The sequence below is a fragment of the Bombina bombina genome, chromosome 4 (genome assembly GCF_027579735.1).
Source record: "Bombina bombina isolate aBomBom1 chromosome 4, aBomBom1.pri, whole genome shotgun sequence".
In the NCBI taxonomy this organism is placed as follows: Eukaryota; Metazoa; Chordata; class Amphibia; order Anura; family Bombinatoridae; genus Bombina; species Bombina bombina.
The window spans coordinates 398,908,923-398,936,731 of record NC_069502.1 but is presented as its reverse complement, the minus strand read 5'-3'; the positions used below and the strand labels follow the sequence as shown (position 1 = coordinate 398,936,731).

Here is a 27,809-nt window from a genome sequence, read left to right as displayed (position 1 = left end):
TGGGATTTTATAACTATATACATATAGACGATAAAGAAGAGGATCCAATCCTCTCCATTCGTCTAATCAAGATCGTTATCTTATATAGAGGACTGAGATCCACCTGTAAGATCAGGACTGGGAACCTCTAACTTCGCCAAAATCTCTCTCAGAAGTAAACACAGACGAGCCACTCTAAATCTAAATGCCAAATCCTCCTCAGTCGGAGTCAAATCAGGCGACTCCGACCCGGAGGTTCTACCTCTGAAGCCTCAGAGGGAACCGCACCCCCAGATGAGTGATCGGGCACAATCGTCCTTTTACACAACAGCCCATTAGTAGGAGAGCACGGATTAACCCTTCGCTTGCACGTAGCAGGGAGAGGCAAACTCGCTAAAGCCATAGAGATGGCCAAGCAAAAACATGCAGTAACTTCCGGTGGAAAAAAAAGTCTCCCTAAGACGGAGGAGTAATGATACTTAGGGGAACTGCCAGTGTAGGATAAGAGTCTAGGGAATGCACCTCACGGGACGAGGAATCCCCAGAGGTAACGGCTCAGTGGTCTCTAACATCTCAACATTGTTTGAAGAGAACACCCTATTGCGGCATACAGAACATAATTGAGCAGGCTGGTCTACCCGGTCCTCCTTACAACATATATATATATATATATATATATATATATATATATATATATATATATATCAAAATCTGTATCCGAGTAATCATCTAGAATATCAGAATCCTCCATAATTTTAATTAAGAGTTTTGGTTAAAAAAAAAAACTGGCACCTTAAACCCCCAACGGCTGGGGCACTCGCCACTTCCTATGACCCAGACAGGTAGAGAAATTAACTTCTCCGCAGCAACTCTGTCAGGAATCAGAAATGGAAAACAAGACGTGAGCACTCCAAGTCACATGGTGCCTCATGCAGGACCGACCGCCCCTGCTAAGGAAAATCACGCCAGTTTAATAAAACTGTGCAGCTCTATAACCTGTATGTTCCGTATCAGCCTAAGAGCCTAAAATATCTCCTACACATACACAGTCAAAGTCACATAAACATGATTAAGACCCCACAGTCCAATAATCCCCCTCAGGCAGTGGCGTATTTAGGTTTTGTGCTGCCCTAGGTATTCAAAATCCTGCAGTTTTAAAAGCTCCACTAATTGCTTTAGGGGGTCTTACCTACTTGAATCTGACATCTCTTCCCCAAGCCTCGGGCTGACCTCAGTGCGTTATGTTGGGCTACACTGAGCAAAGCATTGCAGGCTCCCTAAGATAGAAGGGGTTAAGTCCCCAGCAGCAGTAAGGAGCTTTTTGCACTGTTGCTCATGCCAATACAACCAAATAATTATAAAAGATCATGACCCCACCTGAGCTCTCAAGTCCAGTCAACTTTTGCACCACAGTCTGCCACTAATGTAGGCAGCAGGCTTCTTCACCATGATTGTCGGCTTTGCCTTGCCTCTTCACCAAAACCTGATTACCGCCTGAGCACGTATATGACTCACTAGAGCCATATGCAGACTCCAGGAAGGCGGCTATTGGTTGCAGTCACGTGACGTCGGCGGCAAGCCAGACAAAGTCAAATTCATATTTTTGAAGAACACTACTAGTGCAGCGGCCGGGGGCAATTAACCAAAAGTGCCAACCCCACAAATCTAGGCACTGGCCTTGTTGGCCTAGGCCTTAATACGCCCCTGCCCTCAGGAGATATAAACCATTGATTCCATACAGATAAAGGAGTCCCACTGAGACCCTACTTCTGTCGTTAACATGTGTGTATAAAATGAAACAATCTTACCGGAATCCAATCAATGGAACAAGCAACACGGTTCTTAAAGTTTGACAGATAGTAGCAGCACCTCTGACATGAACTTGAGTGAAGAAAGCAGGCAGCGAAACTCGTCAACGCTGATTGCTTATAGGAGCTGTCAATCTGAGTCTGGATGGTTTCGCAGAAAGGCTCTCCTTGCATCTCCAGACTCTAAATTTCACCAATGCTCTCACTGAGAGGCTGACAAGACTACTTAAAACTCCAGTTCCATCCCGAAGGGCAGATACCCTTCTCAAGGAACTACTCCGAAATCTTCTGACACTTCTCTGACAACGTCCTGTGACGAAAGGCAAAGAATGACTGGGGGATGAGGGAAGTGGGGGAGGGTGGGTGTCTTTGCCTCCTCCTGGTGGCCAGGTTCTGTATTCCCACAAGTAATGAATGCAGCTGTGGACTCTCCCTGTATTTAGAAGGAGATCCAAAGTTCTAATTACAAGAAGAAAAGAGGATTTTCAACATTATGAATAGATTATTGCAAACCTTAAGATTAGTCTCTCCATCAAGGCTTGCAGTTGTCACATGGCAGGTTCCATTAACCCTGTCTGAGGACAGAAGTATTAGATCAGCAGGGAAGGTCTCATCTTTGGCTACTCTGACAATGTCTCCCACCTAAAGAAACAAGGAAGAAAGGTTAAAAGAAGCATCTCATGTTTCTCCTAAAAGGACGTAAAACACTAAATAAATGCTAGATGATAATGTCTAAAAAACAAATACTAGCCTGAAAATATGCAGCTGTATTTTATTTTTATTTTTTGTTGTTTAAATATTAAAGAAAGAAGCCTCCTTAAAGTAATTGTTGCTGCATGTTGTAACCTAGGTTTTCCTGTTATCTGACTACTGAGGCCAGTTAGGGAGTTATAAATGTCTATTTACTGAAAACATAAAATACATTTACTAATCATTAATGATCAGCTCTTTTCTGGAATACTTACCCTGATGTTTTTTGATCTAGTTTTAACAAGACCTCCACTTCGAACAACATAAACTGGCGCTCCGTTGACTTCATTATCTGCTTTGTGTCGCAACCAATCTTCATAGCCCTAAATCACAGAATAGAACTTTTGCTAAAATGATTATGGATCCTACAAAGAACTTCAGAAAGGAGATAATTCTCATTATAAATAAATCAAGATAATAGTTCTGAAAATACTTAAATCATCAAATGCAAAGTTCTCCTTGGCCACAATGTTAAACCGTATCATATGGTACAAAAAGTTATTTCTGTTACATTAGAGAGCAGCTGCAATATTTAATTATAAAACCCAAAACTGTTCTTTTATAATTCAGGAAGAGCACATAATTTAAAACAAAATTTATGCTTAACTGATAAAAAAAAATTTCTTTCCGGATATGAAGAGTCCACAACGTCATACTAGTGGGAATATCACTCCTGGCCAGCAGGAGGAGGCAAAGAGCACCACAGCAAAGCTGATAAGTGTCACTCCCCTACCCATAATCCCCAGTCATTTGACCGAAGGGAAATGGAAAAAGAAATAACACAAAGGTGTAGAGGTGCCTGAGGTTTAGTAAAAAATAACTGTCTTAATTAAGGGTGGGGTCGTTGACTCTCCATATCCGGAAAGAAAGAAACTTATCAGGTAAGCATACATTTTGTTTTCTTTCCTAAGATATGAAGAGTCCACGACGTCATCAATTACTAGTGGAAACCAAAACCCAAGCTAGAGGACACAAAATGACTAGAAAGGGAAAACAAGACAGGCAGACCTAAACAAAAGGCACCACCGCATGAAGAACCTTTCTCCCAAAAGAAGCCTCAGCCGAGGCAAAGTATCAAATTTGGAAAAAGTATGCAGAGAGGACCAAGTTGCAGTCTTGCAAATCTGTTCCACAGAAGCTTCATGTTTTGAAAGCCCAAGAAGAGGAAAACAGCCCTCTTGGAATGAGCTGTAATACTCTCAGGAGACTGCAGTCTCATACACAAAACAAATAATACTTCTCAACCAGAAAGAAAGAGAAGTAGCAGTAGCTTACTGACCCTTACGCTTTCCTGAGAAACAAACAGGGCAGAAGACTGGTGAAAATCCTTAGTTGCCTGTAGGTAGAATTTTAGAGCACGCTCAACAACCAAATAGTGCAACAAACATTCCTTATGAGAAGAAGGATTGAGACAGAGAGAAGAAACAACAATTTCCTGATTAATATTTCTATCCAAAACCACTTTAGGAAGAAACCCCAATTTAGTTAGAAGAACCGCCTTATCCGCAAGAAAGATAAGGTAAGGCGAATCACACTGCAAAGCCGAGAGCTCCGAGACTCTGCGAACAGAAGAGATAGCAATAAGAAACAAAACCTTCCAAGATAACAACTTAATATCTATGGAATGCATTGGCTCAAATGAAGCCTGCTGCAAAACTCTTAAAACAAGGTTAAGACTCCAAGGAGGAGCAACAAGTTTAAACACAGGCCTGATTCTGACCAGCGCCTGACAAAAAGGTCGAACATCTGGCACATCCGCCAGAAGCTTGAGTAACAAAATAGATAATGCAGAAATCTGACCCTTCAGAGAACTGACTGACAAATCTTTCTCCAGACCTTCCTGGAGAAAAGACAAAATCTTAGGAATCCTGAGGGATTCACACCAATAAAGGTATTTACCCCATACCTTATAATAAATGTTTCTAGTAAAAGGTTTGCGAAACTGGATCATGGTCTCAATGACCGACGCAGAAAAACCACGCTTAGACAGAACTAAGCGTTCAATCTCAAAGCAGGCAGCTTCAGAGAAACGAGATTTGGATAAAGGAATGGACCCTGAGTAAGAAGGTCCTTCCTCAGAGTATTGTAGTCCTATCAAAACCTGAAGAACAAAATTGTATAGTGAGAAAACAATTTATGCTTCAAGGCATAAGAAACATTTATTCAGAGTAATTGATGACATTGTGGACTCTCCATATCTTAGGAAAGAAATGTATGCTTACATGATAAATGTATTTCTTATCGGACAGACTCTACAACGTCATTCCAATTACTAGTGGGATATTTAACTCATGGCCAGCAGGAGGAGGCAAAGAGCACACCAGCAAAGCTGTTAAGTGTAACTGCCTTACCCATAACCCCCAGTCATTCAGCCGAAGGAAATGGAAAGGAAGAAAACAGAAGAGTGAAAAGGTGCCTGAGGTTTACTCAAAAATACTGTTGAATCAATAATAAAAAGAGGGCGGGGTCATGGACTCTCCATGTCCGGAAATGAATAAATTTATCAGGTAAGCATACATTTTGTTTTCTTTCCTATGACATGGAGAGTCCACAACGTCATTCCAATTACTAGTGGGAACCAATAACCAAGCTAGAGGACACGGAATGAACAGGGAGGGAGAAAAAAGGCAGGAGGACCTAAACAGAAGGCACCACCGCTTGAAGAACCTTTCTCCCAAAAGAAGCCTCAGCCAAGGCAAAAGTATAAAATTTGTAGAATTTGGAAAAAGTATGCAGAGAGGACCATTTGCCACCTTGCAAATCTGTTCCACAGAAGCTTCATTTTTGAAAGCCCAAGAAGAGGACACAGCCCTAGTGGAACGAGCCATAATTCTCTCAGGAGGCTGTTGACCAGCAGTCTCATAAGCCAAACAAATCAAACATCTCAACCATAGAGACAGAGTAGTAGAATTGGCCTTCTGACCCTTACGCTTTCCAGAGAAAACAAATAGGGCAGAAGATTGCCGAAAATCTTTAGTAGCTTGTAAGTAACATCTTAGAGCCAGCACAACATCCAAGTTATGCAAAAGACTTCCTTTTGAGAAGGAGGATTTGGACAAAAAGGAGGAACAACAATTTCCTGATTAATGTTTCGATCCGACACCACCTTAGGGAGAAACCTCAATTTAGTACGAAGGACCGCCTTATCAGCATGAAAAATAAGGTAGGGGGAATCACACTGCAGAGCTGAAAGCTCAGACACTTGCGAGCGGAGGAAATGGCAACAAGAAACACAAATTTCCAGGATAACCGTTTTATATCAACCACATGCATAGGCTCAAACGGAGCATGCTGCAAAACTTTGACAACTAAATTAATGCTCCACAGAAGAGCAACAGGTTTAAACACAGGCCTGATTCTAACCAGGGCCTGTACAAAGGCTTGAACATCTGGAAGGTCTACCAGACGTTTGTGCAAAAGGATTGATAATGCAGAAATCTGACCCTTTAGAGTACTGACCAATAAACCCTTATCCAGTCCATCCTGAAGAAAAGACAAAATCCAGGGAATCCTCACCCGGCTCCAGGAGAACCCCTTTCCCACCAAGAAAGATATTTACGTCATATCTTATGGTAAATCCTGTGAGTAACCGGTTTTCAAGCCTGAACCACTGTTTCAATGACCGCTTCAGAAAAACCACGTTTAGACAGAACTAGGCGTTTAATCACCAAGCAGTTAGTTTCAGAGAATCTAGGTTTGGATGGAGAAAAGGAACCTAAAGTAAAAGGTCTTTCCTCTAAGGTAACCTCCAAGGAGGTAGAGATGACATCCTTACTAAATCCACAAACGAGATCCTGCGAGGCCATGCAGGAGCCATTAGGATCACTGATGCTCTCTCCTGTTTGATACGAGCAATGACTTGTGGAAGGAGAGCAAACAGAGTAAACAGATAAGCCAGAGAAAACCTCCAAGGAACTGCTAGATAAGCTATCAGAAAAGAAAAGGATCTCTTGAGCTTGAACCATACTTTGGAACCTTGGCGTTGTGGCGGGACGCCATCAGATCCAACTCTGAAACCCCCCACTTGGGATATCTGAGAAAACCCTTCTGGATGGAGATCCTACTCCCCGGGATGAAAGATCTGTCTACTCAGAAAATCTGCCTCCCAGTTGTCCACTCCTGGAATGTGGATAGCAGATATGAGACAATCTTGGGCTTCCGCCCACTGCAGAATGTGAGTCACCTCCTTCATGGCTAAGGAACTCAGAGTCCCTCCCTGGTGGTTGATGTAAGCCACTGAGGTGATATTGTCCGATTGGAATCTGATAAACCGGACCAACAACATTTGAGGCCATGCTGATAGGGCATTGAAGATGGCTCTCAACTCCAAGATGTTTATGGAAAGAGAGGACACTTCCCAAGCCCACAGGCCCTGAGCCTTTAGAGGGCCCCAAACAGCTCCCCAGCCTGACAGGCTGGCATCCGTAGTCACAATTTCCCAGGAAGGTCTCCGTGCCCGAGACAGATGACACCCACCACGAGAGAGAGTCTCTTGTTAGAGGGTCCAGATTTATCCTCTGCGATAAATCCGAATGATCTCCGTTCCATTGACGGAGCATACAAAGCTGCAGCGGTCATAGATGAAACCGAGCAAAAGGAACGATGTCCATGAATGCAACCATCAGACCAATCACCATGTATTGGGCCACAGATGGACGAAATTCAGACTGGAGAGAAAGGCAGGAAGCAAGAATCTTGTCTTTTCTGACCTCAGTCAGAAAAAAACTTCAAGGGTAGGGAATCAATTATAGTCCCTAGGAAACACCCTTTGGTAGATGGAACAAGACAACTTTTCTCCAAATTTACCTTCGACCCATGGTAACAAAGAAAAGACAACAGCATCTCTGTATGAGATTGCGCTGCCTGAAAAGATGACGCCTAAACCAAGATGCCGTCTAGATAAGGCGCTACAGCAATTCCCTGGGATCTGATCACAGCCAAAAGAGCCCCTAGAAACTTTGTGAATATTCTGGGAGCCGTGGCCAGACCAAATGGAAGTGCTTGTCCAGAAATGCAAACCTCAGATCCTTCAGGTCTATGGTCGTCATAAACTGACCTTCCTGTACCAAAAGGAAGAATGGAATGAATAGATTCAATCTTGAAGGACGGAACCCTGAGGAATTTGTTAAGACACTTGAGGTCTAGAATGGGCCAAAAAGTTCCCTCCTTTTTTGGAACCACAAACAAAAAAGGAAGAATAACTCCCAGAGAGTATAGGTCTTTTACACAGTTTAAGGCAGCCTTTGAGGATAGTCTTTACAGGAAAAATCTGCCCCTTGGAGGGCAAGACGAATCCCATTCTGTAACCCTGGGATACTATGTCCACCGCCCAAGGGCCTGGGACATCGCGCATTCAGGCTTGACGAAAAAGAGAAAGTCTGCCCCCCACCTGATCCACACTGGAACCGGGGGGGCGGAGTCAGCAGGAGGCTTTTTGTTTTGTTGTCCCTTGTTCCAAGGCTGGTTGGATTTCAAAGAAGATCTGGGTTGATCTGGTTTAGAAGAGGAAGAATTTTGTCCCTTAAAGTTACGAAAGAAAAAAAATTAGAGGTCAATTGGCCTCTAGGTCTATTTTTCTTGTCCTGAGGTAGGAAATATCCCTTTTCACCTGTAATCTCTGAAATGATCTCTGCCAGACCAGGTCCAGAGTCTTTCCCTTGTAAGGTAAAGCCAAAAGCTTGGCCTTCGAAGAGACATCGGCCGACCAAGATTTTAACCACAGAGCCCTGCGGGCTAGTACTGTGAAGCTAGACAGCTCCCAGACTAATTATCTGCAGATTGGCATCGCAGATAAATATATTGGCCCATTTGAGAGCTTTGATCCTATCTTGTATCTCCTCTACTGTAGTTTCCTGAGTAATAAGATCAGACAATGTATCACACCAATAAGATGCAGCTCCCGCAACAGTAGCAATATTTGCTGCTGGTTGCCACTGTAACCCTTGATGGATATACATCTTTTTTAAGTAAGCCTCTAGCTTCTTGTCCATTGGGTCCTTAAAAGAGCAACTATCCTCTATAGGAATTTTAGTTCTCTTGGCAAGAGTAGAAATAGCCACTTCTACTTTGGAGACTGTGCGCCATGAGTAACGAATAGAGTCAGCAACAGGAAACATCTTCTTAAAAACAGGGGAAGTGGAAAAAAAGGAACCCCTGGTTTATCCCATTCCTGAGTAATAATTTTAGACATCTTCCTTGGGACAGGAAAAACCTCCTCAGAAGATGGGGAATCATAGACTCTATCCAATTTAGAAGACTTTGTGGGGTTGACAGCAACCGAAGGTTCAGAGTCGTCTACAGTAGCTAGGACCTCCTTCAATAGCAACCGGAGATGTTCAAGCTTAAATCTAAAATTAACCTCTTCAGATTCTAAAGATTTCTCTGCTAAAGTGTCAGAGTCCGAGATCTCAACTTCAGAAGCTACTGAAGTATTTCCTCATCAGACATCTGAGCAAGAGTGGCTAATGCAGTCCTAGAGTCAGAAACCTTAGTATCAGGCAAATGTTTAGATTTTCTCTTACGCTTACCCAATGCAGGTAAAGCTGATAAAGCCGCAGTTACTGTCGAAGAAACCTGAGCGGCAAAATCCCCATGCCAATGATAACGGTGTTGCTTAAAAATAAAAAACCGCAAAGAGAACCTTCTAAAATCCCCTGCATAGTACTGCTTACGTTGACAGCATCCATGCATTCCAACAATTAAAGCTACAATCTCCCAGCCAAAGTGAAAGTCTCTTATGTTAACCCCTAGTGTCATCAATAAGCACTTTATAAAAACATATCTGTCCAATAAACGTATCAACTGAAAAAAGGATAACTTGTCCCAAAAAAAATTAATCCATAAGAGGATTAACCTCATAAGAGCTGGTGTCCTTCAGTACCTAGAAGGCAAGGCACTTACCTTAGGTCCTGCAGGACAGATGCTGTTCCTTAGGTGTGGCAGGTACTACTCCCTGTCATGAACCTGTAGGAAATAAAGAACAGAGTAACTAACTCTGGCTTTGAGTGAAGGGCTAGCAAAGTGTTGAAGGTAAAGCAAAGACTACCTCGCCACATTTTAACTGCTAAAAGCCACCACTACTCTTACTAAAGAGATTGATGTGGACACAGCTAGACCCCAATCCTTGCTTGCAGGGAAGAGTACCGATAAAAGGATTAAAATCTTCAGACACCATCTTCGCACAACCTCCATTGACAGAGGCAAAGAGAATGACTGGCGGTTATGGGTAAGGCAGTTACACTTAACAGCTTTGCTGTGGCACTCTTTACCTCCTCCTGCTGGACAGGAGTTGAATATCCCACTAGTAATTGGAATGATGTTGTGGACTCTCCATGTCATAGGAAAGAAAAAGAACTTTCCAATTTACTTCTATTATTTAATTTGCTTTGTTCACATGAAATTCTTTGATGAAGTAATACCATTATAGGTGTCTGGAGCACTACATGTCAGGAAATAGTGCTGCCATCTAAGGCTCTTGCAAATGGACAACATTCTTGCAAAACTGCTGCCATATAGCGCTCCAAACATGTGTGAATGAAGAACATTTGATAATATAAGTACATTACAAGTTATTTAACATTGTATGCTCTTTCTGAATCACAAAAGGAAAATGTTTATGTCCCTTTAAGCGATTTAGACCCCCCCCCCCCCCAAAAAAAATAATTATGCTACTTACAATGCTTGTTTGTGAAGCAAAATTGTTTTACCATGGTATACATTAATTTACAAGTATAAATCTCAGATCAAAGCTATATCTATATAGTCTTTTCAGTGCAAATGCACAGCACAAATCAATGTGAGATCTCATCTGCAGACAAACCACAGCATTTCAGGACAAAAAATATGTTCACATATTTTACAAGTTACCACACTTTATATACTTTTTCCCCATATCAAATTCTGTAAAAACAATTTATGCTTACCTGATAAATGTATTTATTTCCGGATATGGTGAGTCCACGTCATCATTTACTGTTGGGAATATCAGTCCTGGCCAGCAGGAAGGGGCAAAGAGCACCACAGCCAAACTGTTAAAGGGACACTGAACCCAAATTTTTTATTTTGTGATTCAAATAGAGCATGAAATTTTAAGCAACTTTCTAATTTACTCTTATCAAATTGTCTTTATTCTCTTGGCATCTTTATTTGAAATGCAAGAATGTAAGTTTAGATGCCGGCCCATTTTTGGTGAACAACCTAGGTTGTCCTTCCTGATTGGTGGATAAATTCATCTACCAATCAAAAACTGCTGTCCAGAGGTCTGAACCAAGAAAAAAGCTTAGATGCCTTCTTTTTCAAATAAAGATAACAAGAGAACGAAGAAACATTGATAATAGGAGTAAATTAGAAAGTTGCTTAAAATTGCATGCTCTATCTGAATTACGTAAGAAAAAATTTGGGTTTAGTGTACCTTTAAGTATCGACCGAAGGGTAATGGAGAAAAAGTAGTAACACAAAGGTGTAGGTTTAGTAAAAAATTAACTGTATTACAACAAAGGGCGGGGTCGTGGACTCACCATATCCGGAAATAAATACATTTATCAGATAAGCATAAATTTTGTTTTCTTTCCTAAGATATGGTGAGTCCACGACGTCATCATTTACTGTTAGGAACCAATACCCAAGCTAGAGGACACAGATGACTAGGGAGGGACAAGACAGGCAGACCTAAAAGGAAGGCCCCCCCGCTTGAAGAACCTTTCTCCCAAACGAAGCCTCAGCCGAGGCAAAAGTTGGAAAAAGTATGCAAGGAGGACCAATTTGCAGCCTTGCAAATCTGTTCCACAGAAGCTTCATTTTTGAAAACCCAAGAAGAGGAGACAGCTCTCGTGGAATGAGCTGCAATTCCCTCAGGAGACTGCTGACCAACAGTCTCATTTAATCAGAGAGAAATTGAAGCAGTAGTAGCTTTCTGACCTTGACATTTCCCAGAGAAACAAACAGGGCAGAAGACTGGCGAAAATCCTTAGTTGCCTGTAGATATATTTTAAAGCACGCACAACAGCCAAGTTGTGTAACAAACTTCCCTTATGAGAAGGATCAGGACATAAAGAAGGAAAAAAAAAAAATCCTGATAAATATTGCTATCCGAAACCATTTGAGGAAGAAAACCTTAGTACGAAGAACCGCTTTATAAGCATGGAAGAGAAGATAAGGCGAATCACACTGCAAAGTTGAGAGTTCCTAGACTCTTCGAGCAGAAGAGATAGCAATAAGAAACAAAACCTTCCAAGATATCAACTTGATATCTATGGAATGCATTGGCTCAAATGAAGCCTGCTCCAAAACTTTAAGAACAAAGTTAAGGCTCCAAGGAGAAGCAACAGATTTAAACACAGACCTGATTCTCACCAAGGCCTGACAAAAAAATTGCCAGACGCTTGTGCAACAAAAAAGATAATGCAGTAATCTGACCCTTCAGAATATTGACTGACAAACGCTTCTCCAGACCTTCTTGTAGAAAAGACAAAATCCTAAAAATCCTGACCCTACCTACTCCAAGAGAATCCTTTGGATTCACAGCAAAAAAAAAAAAAAAAAAAAAAAAAGATATTTACGCCATATCCTATGGTATATCTTCTAGTAACAGGCTTGCGAGCCTGAATCATGGTCTCAATGACAGACTCAGAAAAACCACGCTTAGACAGACTAAGCGTTCAATCTCCAAGCAGTCCGCTTCAGAGAAACGAGATTTGGTTAAAGGAAAAAACCCTGAATTAGAAGGTCCTTCCTCAGAGGCAATCTTCAAGGCAGGAGATAAGATATCTCAACTAGGTCTGCATACCAGATCCTGCAAGGCCACGCAGGGGCTTTTAGAATTACCAAAACTCTCTTGTTTGATATGAGCAATGACTCGTGAAAGGAGAGCAAACGGAGGAAATAGGTATGCTAGACTGAAATCCCAAGGAACCACAAGAGCAGCTATCAGAGTGGCCCGTGGATCTCTTGAACCTGAACCATACCTTGGAAGCTTGGCGTTCTGCCAAGACGCCATCAGATCCAGCTCTGGCACCCCCCATTTGAGGGTTAAGCTGGAAAACCCCTCCAGAAGGAGTGCCCAATCCCCGGGATGAAAAGCCTGTCTGCTCAGAAAATCCGCCTCCCAGTTGTCAACTCCTGGAATGTGGATGGCAGATAGAAAGCAATTGTGAGCTTCCGCCCACTGAATAATCCTTCATGGCAAAGGAACTTCGCATTCCTCCCTAGTGGTTGATGTAAACCACTGAGGTTATGTTGTCTGACCTGATAAACCGGGCTAAGGACAACTGAGGCCAAGCCATCAGAGCATAGAAAATCGCTCTCCAAGATGTTATGAGGAGAGCAGACTCCTCCCGAGTCCATAGTCCCTGCGCCTTAAAGAGTCCCAGACTGCTCCCCAGCCTAGCAGGCTGGTGTCCGTGGTCATAATCACCCAGGAAGGTCTCCGAAAGCATGTGCCCGAGACAGATGTTGCTGAGAAAAACACAGGAAAGAGTATTTTGTGGACTGATCCAGATTTATCCTCTGAGACAGATCCGCACGGTCCACGTTCCATTGTCTGATCATGCATAACTGCAGAGCTCTCAAATTGAAACGAACAAGGGAAACATGTCCATAGAGACAATAATTAGACCAAGTACCTCCAACAGTTGAGCCACTAAGGGCCGAACATTAAACTCAGAGAAGGTAAGAGGAGAGAATCTTTGATTTTCTGATCTCTGCTAGAAAAATTACCAAAGATAGGGAAAATATGATCCCTTATTTTACAGGTGTAGTTGTCTTGGGGAACTCATTCCCAGATTCACTGTCCATCCTGGAAACATGGAAAAGACAAGATCTCTGAATGAGAGTTTGTCTGTTCCCATTAAGGCGCCTGGTATGAATTAAACTCAGCAGCAGGACCTCCTCTGACACCCCTAAGGTCCATGCTTCTTAGTTAGATGTAGAAAAGACCCTTTTCCACCCGCAAGGTCAGAAACATTTCTGTCAGACCAGGACTAAACAAGGTCTCACCTTTGTAAGGAGCGTTAAAAGCTTTGCCTTGGAGAAAATCCAACCAAGACATGAGCCACAACACCCTGAGGCTACTACAGCGAAAATGGGCATCTTGGCTCCCATAGAAATGACTTGCATGGAAGCAACAGAAGGGGAGAATTAGCTGAATAGCCATATTCTGTCCTGGATCTCCTCCAAATAATTTTTTATCAAAGAGGTATCAGACAAGACGCTGCACCCAAAGGATGCCGCACTTGATCCAGTGGTCATACAAACTGCAATATAAGCTTCCAGCTTGTCCATTGATACTTGAAGGAGTAGCTATCCTCTATAGGGATCGAAGTCTCCTAGCCAGAGTAGAAATGCTCCTTCTACTATAGGCACCATGCGCCAGGATATTTAATGGGGACAGCAACAGGAGAACATCTTGGTAAAGACAGGAGACGGGAAAGAGGAATCTCTGACTTCTCCCATTTCTGCGCAAACGATCCCCTTGCACGATCTGGAACAAGAAAAACTTCCACAAAGAAATCCCACAAATATTAAATTTACTTGATAACTTAGGGTAGACAACCAAAAAAAAAAAACAGAATTTATGCTTACCTGATAAATTACTTTCTCCAACGGTGTGTCCGGTCCACGGCGTCATCCATAACTTGTGGGAATATTCTCCTCCCCAACGGGAAATGGCAAAGAGCACAGCAAAAGCTGTCCACATAGTCCCTCCCAGGCTCCGCCCCCCCAGTCATTCGACCGACGGACAGGAGAAAAAAAGGAGAAACTATAGGGTGCCGTGGTGACTGTAGTTAAAGAAAGAAATTTATCAAACCTGATTAAAAAAACAGGGCGGGCCGTGGACCGGACACACCGTTGCAGAAAGTAATTTATCAGGTAAGCATAAATTCTGTTTTCTCCAACATTGGTGTGTCCGGTCCACGGCATCATCCATAACTTGTGGGAACCAATACCAAAGCTTTAGGACACGGATGAAGGGAGGGAGCCAATCAGGTTAGCTAAACAGAAGGCACCATGGCTTGCAAAACCTTTCTCCCAAAAATAGCCTCCGAAGAAGCAAAAGTATCAAATTTGTAGAATTTGGCAAAAGGGTGCAGAGAAGACCAAGTCGCTGCCTTACATATCTGGTCAACAGAAGCCTCGTTCTTGAAGGCCCATGAGGAAGCCACAGCCCTAGTAGAGTGAGATGTAATTCGTTCAGGAGGCTGCCGTCCGGCAGTCTCGTAAGCCAATCGGATGATGCTTTTCAGCCAAAAGGAAAGAGAGGTAGCAGTAGCTTTTTGACCTCTCCTCTTGCCAGAATAAACGACAAACAGTGAAGACGTTTGTCTGAAATCCTTTGTTGCTTCTAAATAGAACTTTAAAGCACGGACTACATCCAAATTGTGTAACAAACGTTCCTTCTTTGAAACTGGATCCGGGCATAAAGAAGGCACAACTATTTCCTGGTTAATATTTTTGTTGGAAACAACTTTTGGAAGGAAACCAGGTTTAGTACGCAAAACAACCTTATCTGAATGGAACACCAGATAGGGTGGATTACACTGCAGAGCAGATAATTCAGAAACTCTTCTAGCAGAAGAAATAGCAACCAAAAACAGAACTTTCCAAGATAACAACTTGATATCTATGGAATGCAAGTGTTCAACCGGAACCCCTTGAAGAACTGAAAGAACTAAATTTAGACTCCAAGGAGTCAAAGGTCTGTAAACAGGCTTGATCCTGACCAAAGCCTGTACAAAAGCTTGAACATCTGGCACAGCTGCCAGTCGTTTGTGTAACAAGACAGATAGAGCAGAAATCTGTCCTTTTAGAGAACTCGCTGACAATCCCTTATCCAAACCTTCTTGTAGAAAGGAAAGGATCCTGGGAATTTTAATCTTACTCCATGAGAATCCCTTGGATTCACACCAACAGATATATCTTTTCCATATTTTATGGTAAATCTTTCTAGTCACAGGTTTCCTGGCTTGAACCAGAGTATCTATCACAGAATCCGAAAACCCACGCTTAGATAAAATCAAGCGTTCAATTTCCAAGCAGTCAGCTGGAGAGAAATTAGGTTTGGATGTTCGAATGGACCTTGTACTAGAAGATCCTGTCTCAAAGGTAGCTTCCATGGTGGAGCTGATGACATATTCACCAGGTCTGCATACCAAGTCCTGCGCGGCCACGCAGGAGCTATCAAAATCACAGAGGCCTTCTCCTGTTTGATCCTGGCTACCAGCCTGGGAATGAGAGGGAACGGTGGAAACGCATAAGCTAGGTTGAAGGCCCAAGGCGCCACTAATGCATCCACTAGAGTCACCTTGGGATCCCTGGATCTGGACCCGTAGCAAGGAACCTTGAAGTTCTGACGAGACGCCATCAGATCCATGTCTGGAATGCCCCATAATTGGGTCAACTGGGCAAACACCTCTGGGTGAAGTTCCCACTCCCCCCGGATAAAAAGTCTGACGACTCAGATAATCCGCCTCCCAGTTGTCTACTCCTGGGATGTGGATCGCAGATAGGTGGCAGGAGTTATCCTCCGCCCATTTGATGATTTTGGACACCTCTCTCATCGCCAGAGAACTCCTTGTTCCCCCCTGATGGTTGATGTAAGCAACAGTCGTCATGTTGTCTGATTGGAATCTTATGAATCTGGCCTTTGCTAGTTGAGGCCAAGCCTGGAGAGCATTGAATATCGCTCTCAGTTCCAGAATGTTTATCGGGAGAAGAGACTCTTCCAGAGACCATAGACCCTGAGCTTTCAGGGAATCCCAGACCGCGCCCCAGCCTAATAGACTGGCGTCGGTCGTGACGATGACCCACTCTGGTCTGCGGAAGCTCATTCCCTGGGACAGGTGATCCTGGGTCAGCCACCAACGGAGTGAGTCTCTGGTCTTCTGATCTACTTGAATCACTGGGGACAAGTCTGTATAGTCCCCATTCCACTGTTTGAGCATGCACAGTTGTAATGGTCTTAGATGAATTAGAGCAAAAGGAACTATGTCAATTGCTGCAACCATCAACCCTACTACTTCCATGCACTGAGCTATGGAAGGCCGTAGAATAGAGTGAAGAACTTGACAAGCGTTTAGAAGCTTTGACTTTCTGACATCTGTCAGGAAAATCTTCATTTCTAAAGAATCTATTATTGTCCCTAAGAAAGGGACTCTTGTCGATGGAGACAGGGAACTTTTTTTCTATGTTCACCTTCCACCCGTGAGATCTGAGAAAGATCTCAAAGCCTTTGCTTTGGAAAGAGACGACGCTTGAATTAGGATGTCGTCCAAGTAAGGTGCCACTGCAATGCCCCTTGGTCTTAGAACCGCTAGAAGGGACCCGAGCACCTTTGTGAAAATCCTTGGAGCAGTGGCTAGCCCGAATGGGAGAGCCACGAACTGGTAATGTTTGTCCAGAAAGGCGAACCTTAGGAACGGATGATGATCTTTGTGGATAGGAATATGTAGATACGCATCCTTTAAATCCACGGTAGTCATAAATTGACCCTCCTGGATTGTAGGTAAAATCGTTCGAATAGTTTCCATTTTGAACAATGGCACTCTGAGAAATTTGTTTAGAATTTTTAAATCCAGAATTGGTCTGAAAGTTCCCTCTTTTTTGGGAACTACAAACAGATTTGAGTAAAACCCCAGACCTTGTTCCACAGTTGGAACTGGGTGTATCACTCCCATTTTTAACAGGTTTTCTACACAATGTAAGAATGCCTGTCTCTTTATTTGGTTTGAAGATAAGCGAGACATGTGGAACCTTCCCCTTGGGGGCAGTTCCTTGAATTCTAGAAGATAACCCTGAGAGACTATTTCTAGTGCCCAGGGATCCTGAACATCTCTTGCCCAAGCCTGAGCAAAGAGAGAGAGTCTGCCCCCTACTAGATCCGGTCCCGGATCGGGGGCTACCCCTTCATGCTGTCTTGGTAGCAGCAGCAGGTTTCTTGGCCTGCTTACCCTTGTTCCAGCCTTGCATCGGTTTCTAAGCTGGTTTAGTCTGGGAAGCGTTACCCTCTTGTCTAGAGGTTGCACAGTTGGAGGCCGGTCCATTCCTGAAATTGCAAAAGGAACGAAAATTGGACTTATTCTTAGCCTTAAAAGGCCTATCTTGTGGGAGGGCATGGCCCTTACCCCCAGTGATGTCTGAAATAATCTCTTTCAATTCTGGCCCAAAGAGGGTCTTACCTTTGAAAGGGATATTAAGCAATTTTGTCTTGGAAGATACATCCGCCGACCAAGACTTTAGCCAGAGCGCTCTGCGCGCCACAATTGCAAACTCTGAATTTTTCGCTGCTAATCTCGCTAACTGCAAAGCGGCATCTAGGAATTAGCTAACTTAAGTGCGTGAATTCTGTCCATAACCTCCTCATACGGAGTCTCTCTACTGAGCGGTTTTTCTAGTTCTTCGAACCAGAACCACGCTGCTGTAGTGACAGGAATAATACACAAAATAGGTTGAAGGAGGTAACCTTGCTGTACAAAAATCTTTTTAAGCAAACCCTCCAATTTTTTATCCATAGGATCTTTGAAAGCACAATTGTCCTCAATAGAAATGGTCGTGGTTTGACTAGTGTAGAAACCGCCCCCTCGACCTTAGGGACTGTTTGCAATAAGTCCTTTCTGGGGTCGACCATAGGAAATAATTTCTTAAATATAGGAGGAGGGACAAAAAGGTATGCCAGGTTTCTCCCACTCCTTATTCACTATGTCCGCCACCCGCTTGGGTATTGGAAAAGCGTCGGGGTGCACCGGGACCTCTAGGAACTTGTCCATCTTGCACAATTTTTCTGGGATGACCAGGTTGTCACAATCATCCAGAGTAGATAGCACCTCCTTAAGCAGTGCGCGGAGATGCTCTAATTTAAATTTAAATGTCACAACATCAGGTTCTGTCTGCTGAGAAATTCTTCCTGAATCAGAAATTTCCCCATCTGACAAAACCTCCCTCATAGCCCCTTCAGATTTGTGTGAGGGTATGACAGAGCATTTATCATCAGCGCCCTCCTGCTCTACAGTGTTTAAAACAGAGCAATCGCGCTTTCTCTGAAATGCAGGCATTTTGGATAAAATATTTGCTATGGAATTATCCATTACTGCCGTCAACTGTTGCATAGTAACAAGCATTGGCGCGCTAGAAGTACTAGGGGTCTCTTGCGTGGGCAAAACTGGTGTAGACACAGAGGGAGATGATGTAGAACTATGTCTACTCCCTTCATCTGATGAATCATCTTGGGCAACTTTACTATCTGTGGCAGTACTGTCCTTACTTTGTTTGGACGCTATGGCACAATTATCACACATATTTGAAGGGGGAGACACTTTGGCTTCCATACATACAGTCTATCTGAAGGCACAGACATGTTAAACAGGCTTAAACTTGTCAATAAAGTACAAAAAACTTTTAAAACAAAACCGTTACTGTCTCTTTAAATTTTAAACAGGGCACACTTTACTGAATATGTGAAAAACTATGAAGGAATTATTCAATCTTAACCAAATTTTCACCACAGTGTCTTAAAGCATTCAAAGCATTGCACCCCAAATTTCAGGATGTTAACCCTTAAAATGTGGAAACTGGAGCCGTTTACAGTTTTAACCCCCTTACAGTCCCAGCCCCAGCCTTTGCTGCGACTTCACCAAACCCAGGGGAGTATACGATACCAAATGAAGCCTTCTAGGAACCTTTTCAACTAATTCCAGACCCACACACATGCAGCTGCATGTACTGCTCTCAAAAGTAACTGCGCAGTAATGGCACAAAAATGAGGCTCTGCCTACTATAGAGAAGGCCCTTCCTGACTGGGAAGGTGTCTAAACCAGTGCCTGACGTAAAAAAACGTTCCCCAAAGTTAAAAAGTGTGAATATCAACATCGAATTGTATAAAATGCCTAAATAAAGCAATCGATCTAGCCCATAAAAGTGTCTACCAGTTTTATAGCCCATATTAAGCCCTTTATTCTGTTTGAGACTAAGAAAATGGCTTACCGATCCCCATGAGGGGAAAAATGACAGCCTTCCAGCATTACACAGTCTTGTTAGAAATATGGCTAGTCATACCTTAAGCAGAAAAGTCTGCCAACTGCTCCCCCCCAACTGAAGTTATCTCATCTCAACAGTCCTGTGTGGGAACAGCAATCGATTTTAGTTACTGCTGCTAAAATCATATTCCTCTCACAAACAGAACTCTTCATCTTTTTCTGTTTCAGAGTAAATAGTACATACCAGCACTATTTTAAAATAAAAAAACTCTTGATAGTAGAATAAAAACTACAACTAAACACCACATACTCTTCACCATCTCCGTGGAGATGCTACTTGTTCAGAGCGGCAAAGAGAATGACTGGGGGGGCGGAGCCTGGGAGGGACTGTGCTCTTTGCCATTTCCTGTTGGGGAGGAGAATATTCCCACAAGTTATGGATGACGCCGTGGACCGGACACACCAATGTTGGAGAAATCGGAATCGTCCCAAGTAGCCAAAACCTCCTTCAACAATACACAAGGTGTTGAGGAATAAGTCTGAAGGATACCACTTCAGCATCAGATGAAGGAATTATACTGTACAAATCTGACCTATGAGGAAGGCAACCCGAGTAGCAGCAGACAGAACAGAAACCATACCAAACTTCACCTTCTCCATGCACCAAGGCAAAGAGAATGACTGGGGGTTTGTGAGCAGGGAAGTGATACTTAACAGTTTGGCTGTGGTGCTCTTTGCCTCCTCCTGCTGGCCAGGAGTGAGATTCAAAACAGTAAATGATGACGTTGTGGACTCACCATATCTTAGGAAAGAAACACATTTTATTAACAAAATCTATTTGTGTACACAGCTTTTAGCAACAAATCACTGACAAGACAATAATAAAGGTTAGATATCTGGAACTTGCGTTTCGGATATTAAACTTTACAACTTATCAACCATAGTCAAGATTGCCTTAGATTGGCTGATTGATTTGAAAAAGTGCACTTCCATTTAATTAGAAAAAGCGATAATCTCTCCTTTTTCCTTAAAGGCTATTGTTCACTGTTCTTTAGGAAATTTTCCAAGTAATCTAGTCAATTTGATTACCTTTAAAAACATCATTGTTGCCTGGCAAAAGTTGTGCTCTCTCCTTGACATAGATTTTAAATGCTCCCTCTTTCTACCTATTCAAGGAAATCCAGAATTTATACCCAGAATACATCAGAGTCTTTGAACTTTGGTCTCAAAAGGGATTGCATTACTTGTATCAGGTATTTTCCCCATCTGGTCAATTGCTACCGTTTAACAATTTAATCCATACTTTTTAAATTCCCAGAACAAATCTTTTTGCATTTTTCCAAATCCGTCATTTTATCAGAGCTCAAAATTGGAAATTGGATCTGTTTTGTCGTTGGTCTGAGATTATTATACCTATTAGGAAATTTGCTGTTGGTAAATGTTCTCTCTCTTTGTTAAATAATATTTTGCTTTCAAAACAGGGCCAAATACATTTAAGTAAAAACAAAATTTATGCTTACCTGATAAATTTATTTCTCTTGTGGTGTATCCAGTCCACGGATTCATCCATTACTTGTGGGATATTCTCCTTCCCAACAGGAAGCTGCAAGAGGATCACCCACAGCAGAGCTGCTATATAGCTCCTCCCCTAACTGCCACCTCCCAGTCATTCGACTGAAGACAAGCAAGAGAAAGGAGAAACTATAGGGTGCAGTGGTGACTGTAGTTTAAAAATTAAAAAACACCTGCCTTAAAATGACAGGGCGGGCCGTGGAATGGATACACCACAAGAGAAATAAATTTATCAGGTAAGCATAAATTTTGTTTTCTCTTGTAAGGTGTATCCAGTCCACGGATTCATCCATTACTTGTGGGATACCAATACCAAAGCTATAGGACACGGATGAAGGGAGGGACAAGGCAGGCGCTTAAACGGAAGGCACCACTGCCTGTAATACCTTTCTCCCAAAAATAGCCTTCGAAGAAGCAAAAGTATCAAATTTGTAGAATTTAGAAAAAGTATGAAGCGAAGACCAAGTCGCCGCCTTACAAATCTGTTCAACAGAAGCCTCATTCTTAAAAGCCCATGTGAAGCTACTGCTCTATTGGAATGAGCTGTAATTCTTTCAGGAGGCTGCTGGCCAGCAGTCTCATAAGCTAAGCGGATTATACTTCTTAACCAAAAGGAAAGAGAAGTTGCCGAAGCCTTTTGGCCTTTCCTCTGTCCAGAGTAGACAACAAACAATGCAGTTGTTTGACGAAAATCTTTAGTAGCTTGTAAATAAAACTTTAAAGCACGAACCACGTCAAGATTGTGTAATAGACGTTCCTTCTTTGAAGAAGGATTAGAATACAGTGACGGAACAACAATCTTCTGATTGATATTCTTATTAGATACCCCCTTAGGAAGAAACCCAGGTTTGGTACGCAACACTACCTTATCTGCATGGAAGATCAGATAAGGGGAATCACACTGCAAGGCAGATAACTCTGAAACTCTTCCAGCAAACGTTATATCTATTCAGTAATATGAGTAAATAATAAAAATATTACCCTTTACAGCAAGCATGATACCAGTTGTTATTAAAAAACTGTAATCAGGCTTACCTTAAGTAAATCCGGTATTGTCAGCATTTTCTAGCATATCATTTCTCTAGAAAAATTTAAAACTGCACATACCTCAGAGCAGGAGACCCTGCACGCTATTCCCCCAGCTGAAGTTACCTATCTCTTCAGTTATGTGTGAGAACAGCAATGGATCTTAGTTACAACCTGCTAAGATCATCAAAGACCACAGGCAGACTCTTCTTCAACTTTCTGCCTGAGGCTAAAATAGTACAACTCCGGTACCATTTGAAAATAAACTTTTGATTGAAGATAAACTACATTAATGCACCACATCTCTCTAGCTACTTCCCTTGTCGAGAGCTGCAACAGAATGACTGGGAGGTGGCAGTTAGGGGAGGAGCTATATAGACAGCTCTGCTGTGGGTGATCCTCTTGCAGCTTACTGTTGGGAAGGAGAATATCCCACAAGTAATAGATGAATCCGTGGACTGGATACACCTTACAAGAGAAATACATACTTACTGGGTATTTTATTTCCCTTTACTAGAAATAGTAAACATTAGACAAAGTTTTCTAAAAGTAGGTAAATTAATAATCCCTAGCGGTTGGAAAGAATCCCACATCAAATTGATTTATAATGTTTATTTTTCTCCCGGTAAACTGGCAAAATTTTATACTAATAAGGATTTTTGTTGTCCTAAATGTAACTTAGATAAAGCGGACACTCTACACTTATTTTTGGGACCGTCCAAAAATCCACCAACTCTGGTGTAAATTACATTTTTGGTACAATAAACTCTTTTCAGATCACTTCAAAATCTTTCTGAACCACATTATTTTTTTGTGATCTATCAGCTACCAGACCTAGTAACTATCAAAGTTGCTGTACTTTGATTATGGTGATGAGACATTTGATCTTGAAGAATTGGAAGGATACAGCCCCTCCCAGCTTTGTTAGCTTTTTAAATAATGTACTACAGCAAATAATTTTTGAGATCCAGAACATTAATCTTATCATTGAAAATAAGATTCAAGAGTTATTTGATAAATGGCTACCAGTAATTAAAGCTTAACCATTCCCTATTCAAAAACAACTACTAAGCCCTTTATTTAATACTAAACCATTTGTCACATTAGCTCAGGCTGGTATATTTCCCCTTTCCTAGATACCTGTATCCTCGTTATCTCAGTAAAATACAGAGTTTAGTTTTTAGCAAATAGTGGAGTGGATGGAGAGACACTGTCTTCTTTTTTTTTTTCTTGTTTTGCCTTGATTTGTGTTTTTACAGTTCATAGTCAAGATTAAAATTTACTGTATGCATAAGGGCATAATGTTAAATATCTGATAGAAATACACCCATGTTTTCCTTTGTGTTTCTCTTTTTTATTTGTCTTTTGGAGTACTGAAAAACATAATTTATGTAAGAACTTACCTGATAAATTCATTTCTTTCATATTAGCAAGAGTCCATGAGCTAGTGACGTATGGGATATACATTCCTACCAGGAGGGGCAAAGTTTCCCAAACCTTAAAATGCCTATAAATACACCCCTCACCACACCCACAATTCAGTTTAATGAATAGCCAAGAAGTGGGGTGATAAGAAAGGAGCGAAAGCATCAAAAATAAGGAATTGGAATAATTGTGCTTTATACAAAAAAATCATAACCACCACAAAAAGGGTGGGCCTCATGGACTCTTGCTAATATGAAAGAAATGAATTTATCAGGTAAGTTCTTACATAAATTATGTTTTCTTTCATGTAATTAGCAAGAGTCCATGAGCTAGTGACGTATGGGATAGCAGATACCCAAGATGTGGAACTTCCACACAAGAGTCACTAGAGAGGGAGGGATAAAATAAAGACAGCCAATTCCGCTGAAAAATTAATCCACTACCCAAATCAAAAGTTTCAATTTTTATAATGAAAAAAACTGAAATATAAGCAGAAGAATCAAACTGAAACAGCTGCCTGAAATACTATTCTACCAAAAACTGATTCTGAAGAAGAGAAAACATCAAAATGGTAGAATTTAGTAAAAGTATGCAAAGAAGACCAAGTCATTGCTTTGCAAATCTGATCAACAGAAGCTTCATTCTTAAAAGTCCAGAAAGTAGAAACTGACCTAGTAGAATGAGCCGTAATCATCTGAGGCGGGGATTAACCCGACTCCAAATAAGCATGATGAATCAAAAGCTTTAACCAAGATGCCAAAGAAATGGCAGAAGCCTTCTGACCTTTCCTAAAACCAGAAAAGTTAACAAATAGACTAGAAGCCTGTCTGAAATCTGAATAGCTTCAATATAATATTTCGAAACTCTGGCCACATCCAAAGAATGTAAGAATCTTACCAAAGAATTCTTAGGATTAGGACACAAGGAAGGGACAATAATTCCTCTACTAATGTTGTTAGAATTCACAACTTTAGGTAAAAATTGAAATGAGGACAGCAAAAACCACCTTATCCTGATGAAAAATCAGAAAAAGGAGATTCACAAGAAAGAACAGATAATTCAAAAACTGAAGAGATGTCTAAAAAGAACAATACTTTCCATGAAAGTAATTAAATGTCCAAAGAAAGAATATGGTCAAACAGAAGAGCCTGTAAAGCCTTCAGAACCAAATTAAGACTCCAAGGAGGAGAAATTAGCTTAATGACAGGCTTGATACGAACCAAAACCTGAACAAAACAATGAATATCAGAAAGATTTAGCAATTCTTACTGTGAAACAGCACAGGAAAAGCAGAGATTTGTCCTTTCAAGGAACATGCAGACAAAACCTTATGAAGAAACTATAAAATCCTAGGAATTCTAAAAGAATGCCAAGAGAATTCATAAGAAGAGCATCATGAGATGTAAATCTTCCAAACGCGATAAATCCTACTAGACACAGATTTACGAGCTTGTAACATAGTATTAATCACTGAGTCAGAGAAACTTCTATGACTAAGTACTAAGCGTTAAATTTTTATACCATCAAATTAATAATATGAATTCCTGATGAAAAAAAACAAATGTTAAAATATAAGGTCTGGCCTTAATGGAAGTAACCAAGATTGGCAACTGGATATCCGAACAAGAACCATATACCAAAACCTGTGTGGCCATGCTGGAGCCACCAGCCACACCAAAGATTGCTCTCTGATGATTTTGAAAATCACTCTTAAAATAAGAAAAATATATAGGCAGATTGATAATTCCAAGGAAGTGTCAATGCATACACTACTTCCGCCTGAGGATCCCCGGACCTGAATAGGCCCCTGGGAAGTTCCTTGTTTAGATGAGAAGCCATCAGATCTATTTCTGGAAGCCCTCACATCTGAAAAATTGAAAAACATATCTGGGTAAAGAGACCATTCTCCCGGATGTAAAGCTTGATTAACAGAGATAATCTGCTTCCCAATTGTCTATACCTGGGGAAAAAACCACAGAAATTAGATAGGTGCTGGATTTAGCCCAAGCAATATCCGAGATACTTTGGTCACAGCCTAAGGACTAATAGTCCCTACCCTGATGATTGACATACACCACAGTTGTGACATTGTCTGTCTGAAAAAACAATAAACGTCTTCTTCAAAAAGAAAACAACTGAAGAACTCTGAGAATGCCCGGAGTTCCAAAATATCAAATGGTAATCTTGCCTCCTGAGATTTCCAAACCCCTTGTGCTGACAGAGATCCTCAGACAGCCTCCCAACCTAAAAGACTCGCATCTGTAGAGATCATGGTCCAGGTTGAAAGAACCAAAGAGACCTGTAGAACTAAATGATGGTGATCTTAACCACCGAATCAAAGATAGTTCAACATTAGGATTCAAAGATATAAAAAGTGATATCCTAGAATCCCTGCACCATTATTCAGCATAAAAAACTGGAAAGGTTTCCTATGAAATGAGCAAAGGGAAACGAATCCAATGCTGCAGCCATGAAACCTAAAACTTCCATGCATATATAGCAACTTGAAGGAAATAATAGAGACTGAAGGCTCCGACAAACGGAACCTAATAAACTTGTCACTTGTCTGTTAGAGACAAAAACATTGACACAATCTATCTGGAAACCTAAAAAAGGTGACCCTTGTGTGAGGAATGAAGGAGCTTTTGATAAAAAGATCGTCTAACCATGTCTTGAAGAAACAACAAAGTTGAATCGTATGAGATTCTGCAGAACGAAAAGACTGAGCCAGTACCACGATACCGTCCAAATAAGGAACACTGAGAACCTTGAAAAGATTCTTAGAGCTGTCGCTTGACCAGAAGGAAAAGCTAAAAATTGGTAATGCTTGTCAAAAAAAGAGAATCTCAGAAAATAAAAAATAATCTGAATGAAAACAGAAAATGAATATATGCATCTATTGTAAACAAATAATGCCATCACTGACCAAAAAGACAGAATAGACTATATAAACAGCATTCTAAAAGATGGTACAGTTATATGAAAATTCAAAAAGATTTTCTATCTTTGGAACAATGAATAGTCTTGAATAAAACCCCAAAAACCAGTTCCAAAAATGAAACTGGAATAAATACCCCAGAAAACTCCAGGTCTGAGCAGCGCTTGAGCCCCAACGGGTGACCAGCCGCACTTCACCAGTACCCAAAACATATAGGTCTGAAACACACTTCAGGAAAGTGTTAGTCTTACTGAAATAACTGGAATATGATAGAGAAAAAAGACTTCTAACAGACGGTTTTACGCTGAATCCTATTCTGTACCCAAAGTCTAAGAAGTTTGGACCGAATATAACCAAACAAATTTCAAAAAAGTCTTAACCTGCCCCTTACCAGCAAAGCTGGAATAAGAACCGCACCTACATGCAAATTTGGGGAGCTGACTTTGAACTTTTAAAAGGCTTAATTGAATGAAGAAAAAAACAAAAAAAACTTCCAATTATAAACATGTTACTTGGGGAAGAATTCAGGATTCCGTTCCTTAGTAAGAACAGAAAACTAATATAAGCTTAAAGTTTTAGTCTTAGAACACAATCTTTAAGGCCAGAGTAACAGTTAAAGAATTGAATCCAATTATGAACCAAATAATTGATTATCTTGGAAAAAACATAATTTATGCTTACCTGATAAATGTATTTCTCTTGTAGTGTATCCAGTCCACGGATCATCCATTACTTATGGAATATATTCTCCTTCCCAACAGGAAGTTGCAAGAGTCCACCCACAGCAAAGCTGCTATAGCTCCTCCCCTAACTGCCATATTCAGTCATTCGACCGAAAACATGCAGAGAAAGGAAAAAACCATAGGGTGCAGTGGTGACTGTAGTTCAAATGAAAAAATTACCTGCCTTAAAGTGACAGGGCGGGCCGTGGACTGGATACACTACAAGAGAAATAAATTTATCAGGTAAGCATAAATTATGTTTTCTCTTGTTAAGTGTATCCAGTCCACGGATCATCCATTACTTATGGAATACCAATACCAAAGCTAAAGTACACGGATGATGGGAGGGACAAGGCAGGTACTTAAACGGAAGTTACCACTGCCTGTAAAAAACCCTTTCTCCCAAAAATAGCCTCCGAAGAAGCAAGGTATCAAATTTGTTAAATTTGAAAAAGTATGAAGCGCAGACCAAGACTCCGTCTTGTAAATCTGTTCAACAGAAGCCACATTTAAAAAAGGCCCAAGTGAAAACCACAGCTCTAGTAGAATGAGCTGTAATCCCTTCAGGAGGCTGCTGTCCAGCAGTCTCATAAGCTAAATGAATTATGCTTTTTAACCAAAAAGA

General features: G+C 41.4%; 1 protein-coding gene across 1 annotated transcript in view; it reads right to left on the bottom strand.

Annotated features, from left to right (window-relative positions):
- ATP11B (ATPase phospholipid transporting 11B (putative)) overlaps positions 1–27,809 on the bottom strand; it is a gene marked incomplete in the record, with an annotated part of 701,724 nt that overhangs the window by 498,023 nt on the left and 175,892 nt on the right. The window contains 2 exon segments of the mRNA XM_053710175.1: positions 2,301–2,429; positions 2,753–2,860. Coding sequence (XP_053566150.1) covers positions 2,301–2,429; positions 2,753–2,860 — 237 coding nt within the window.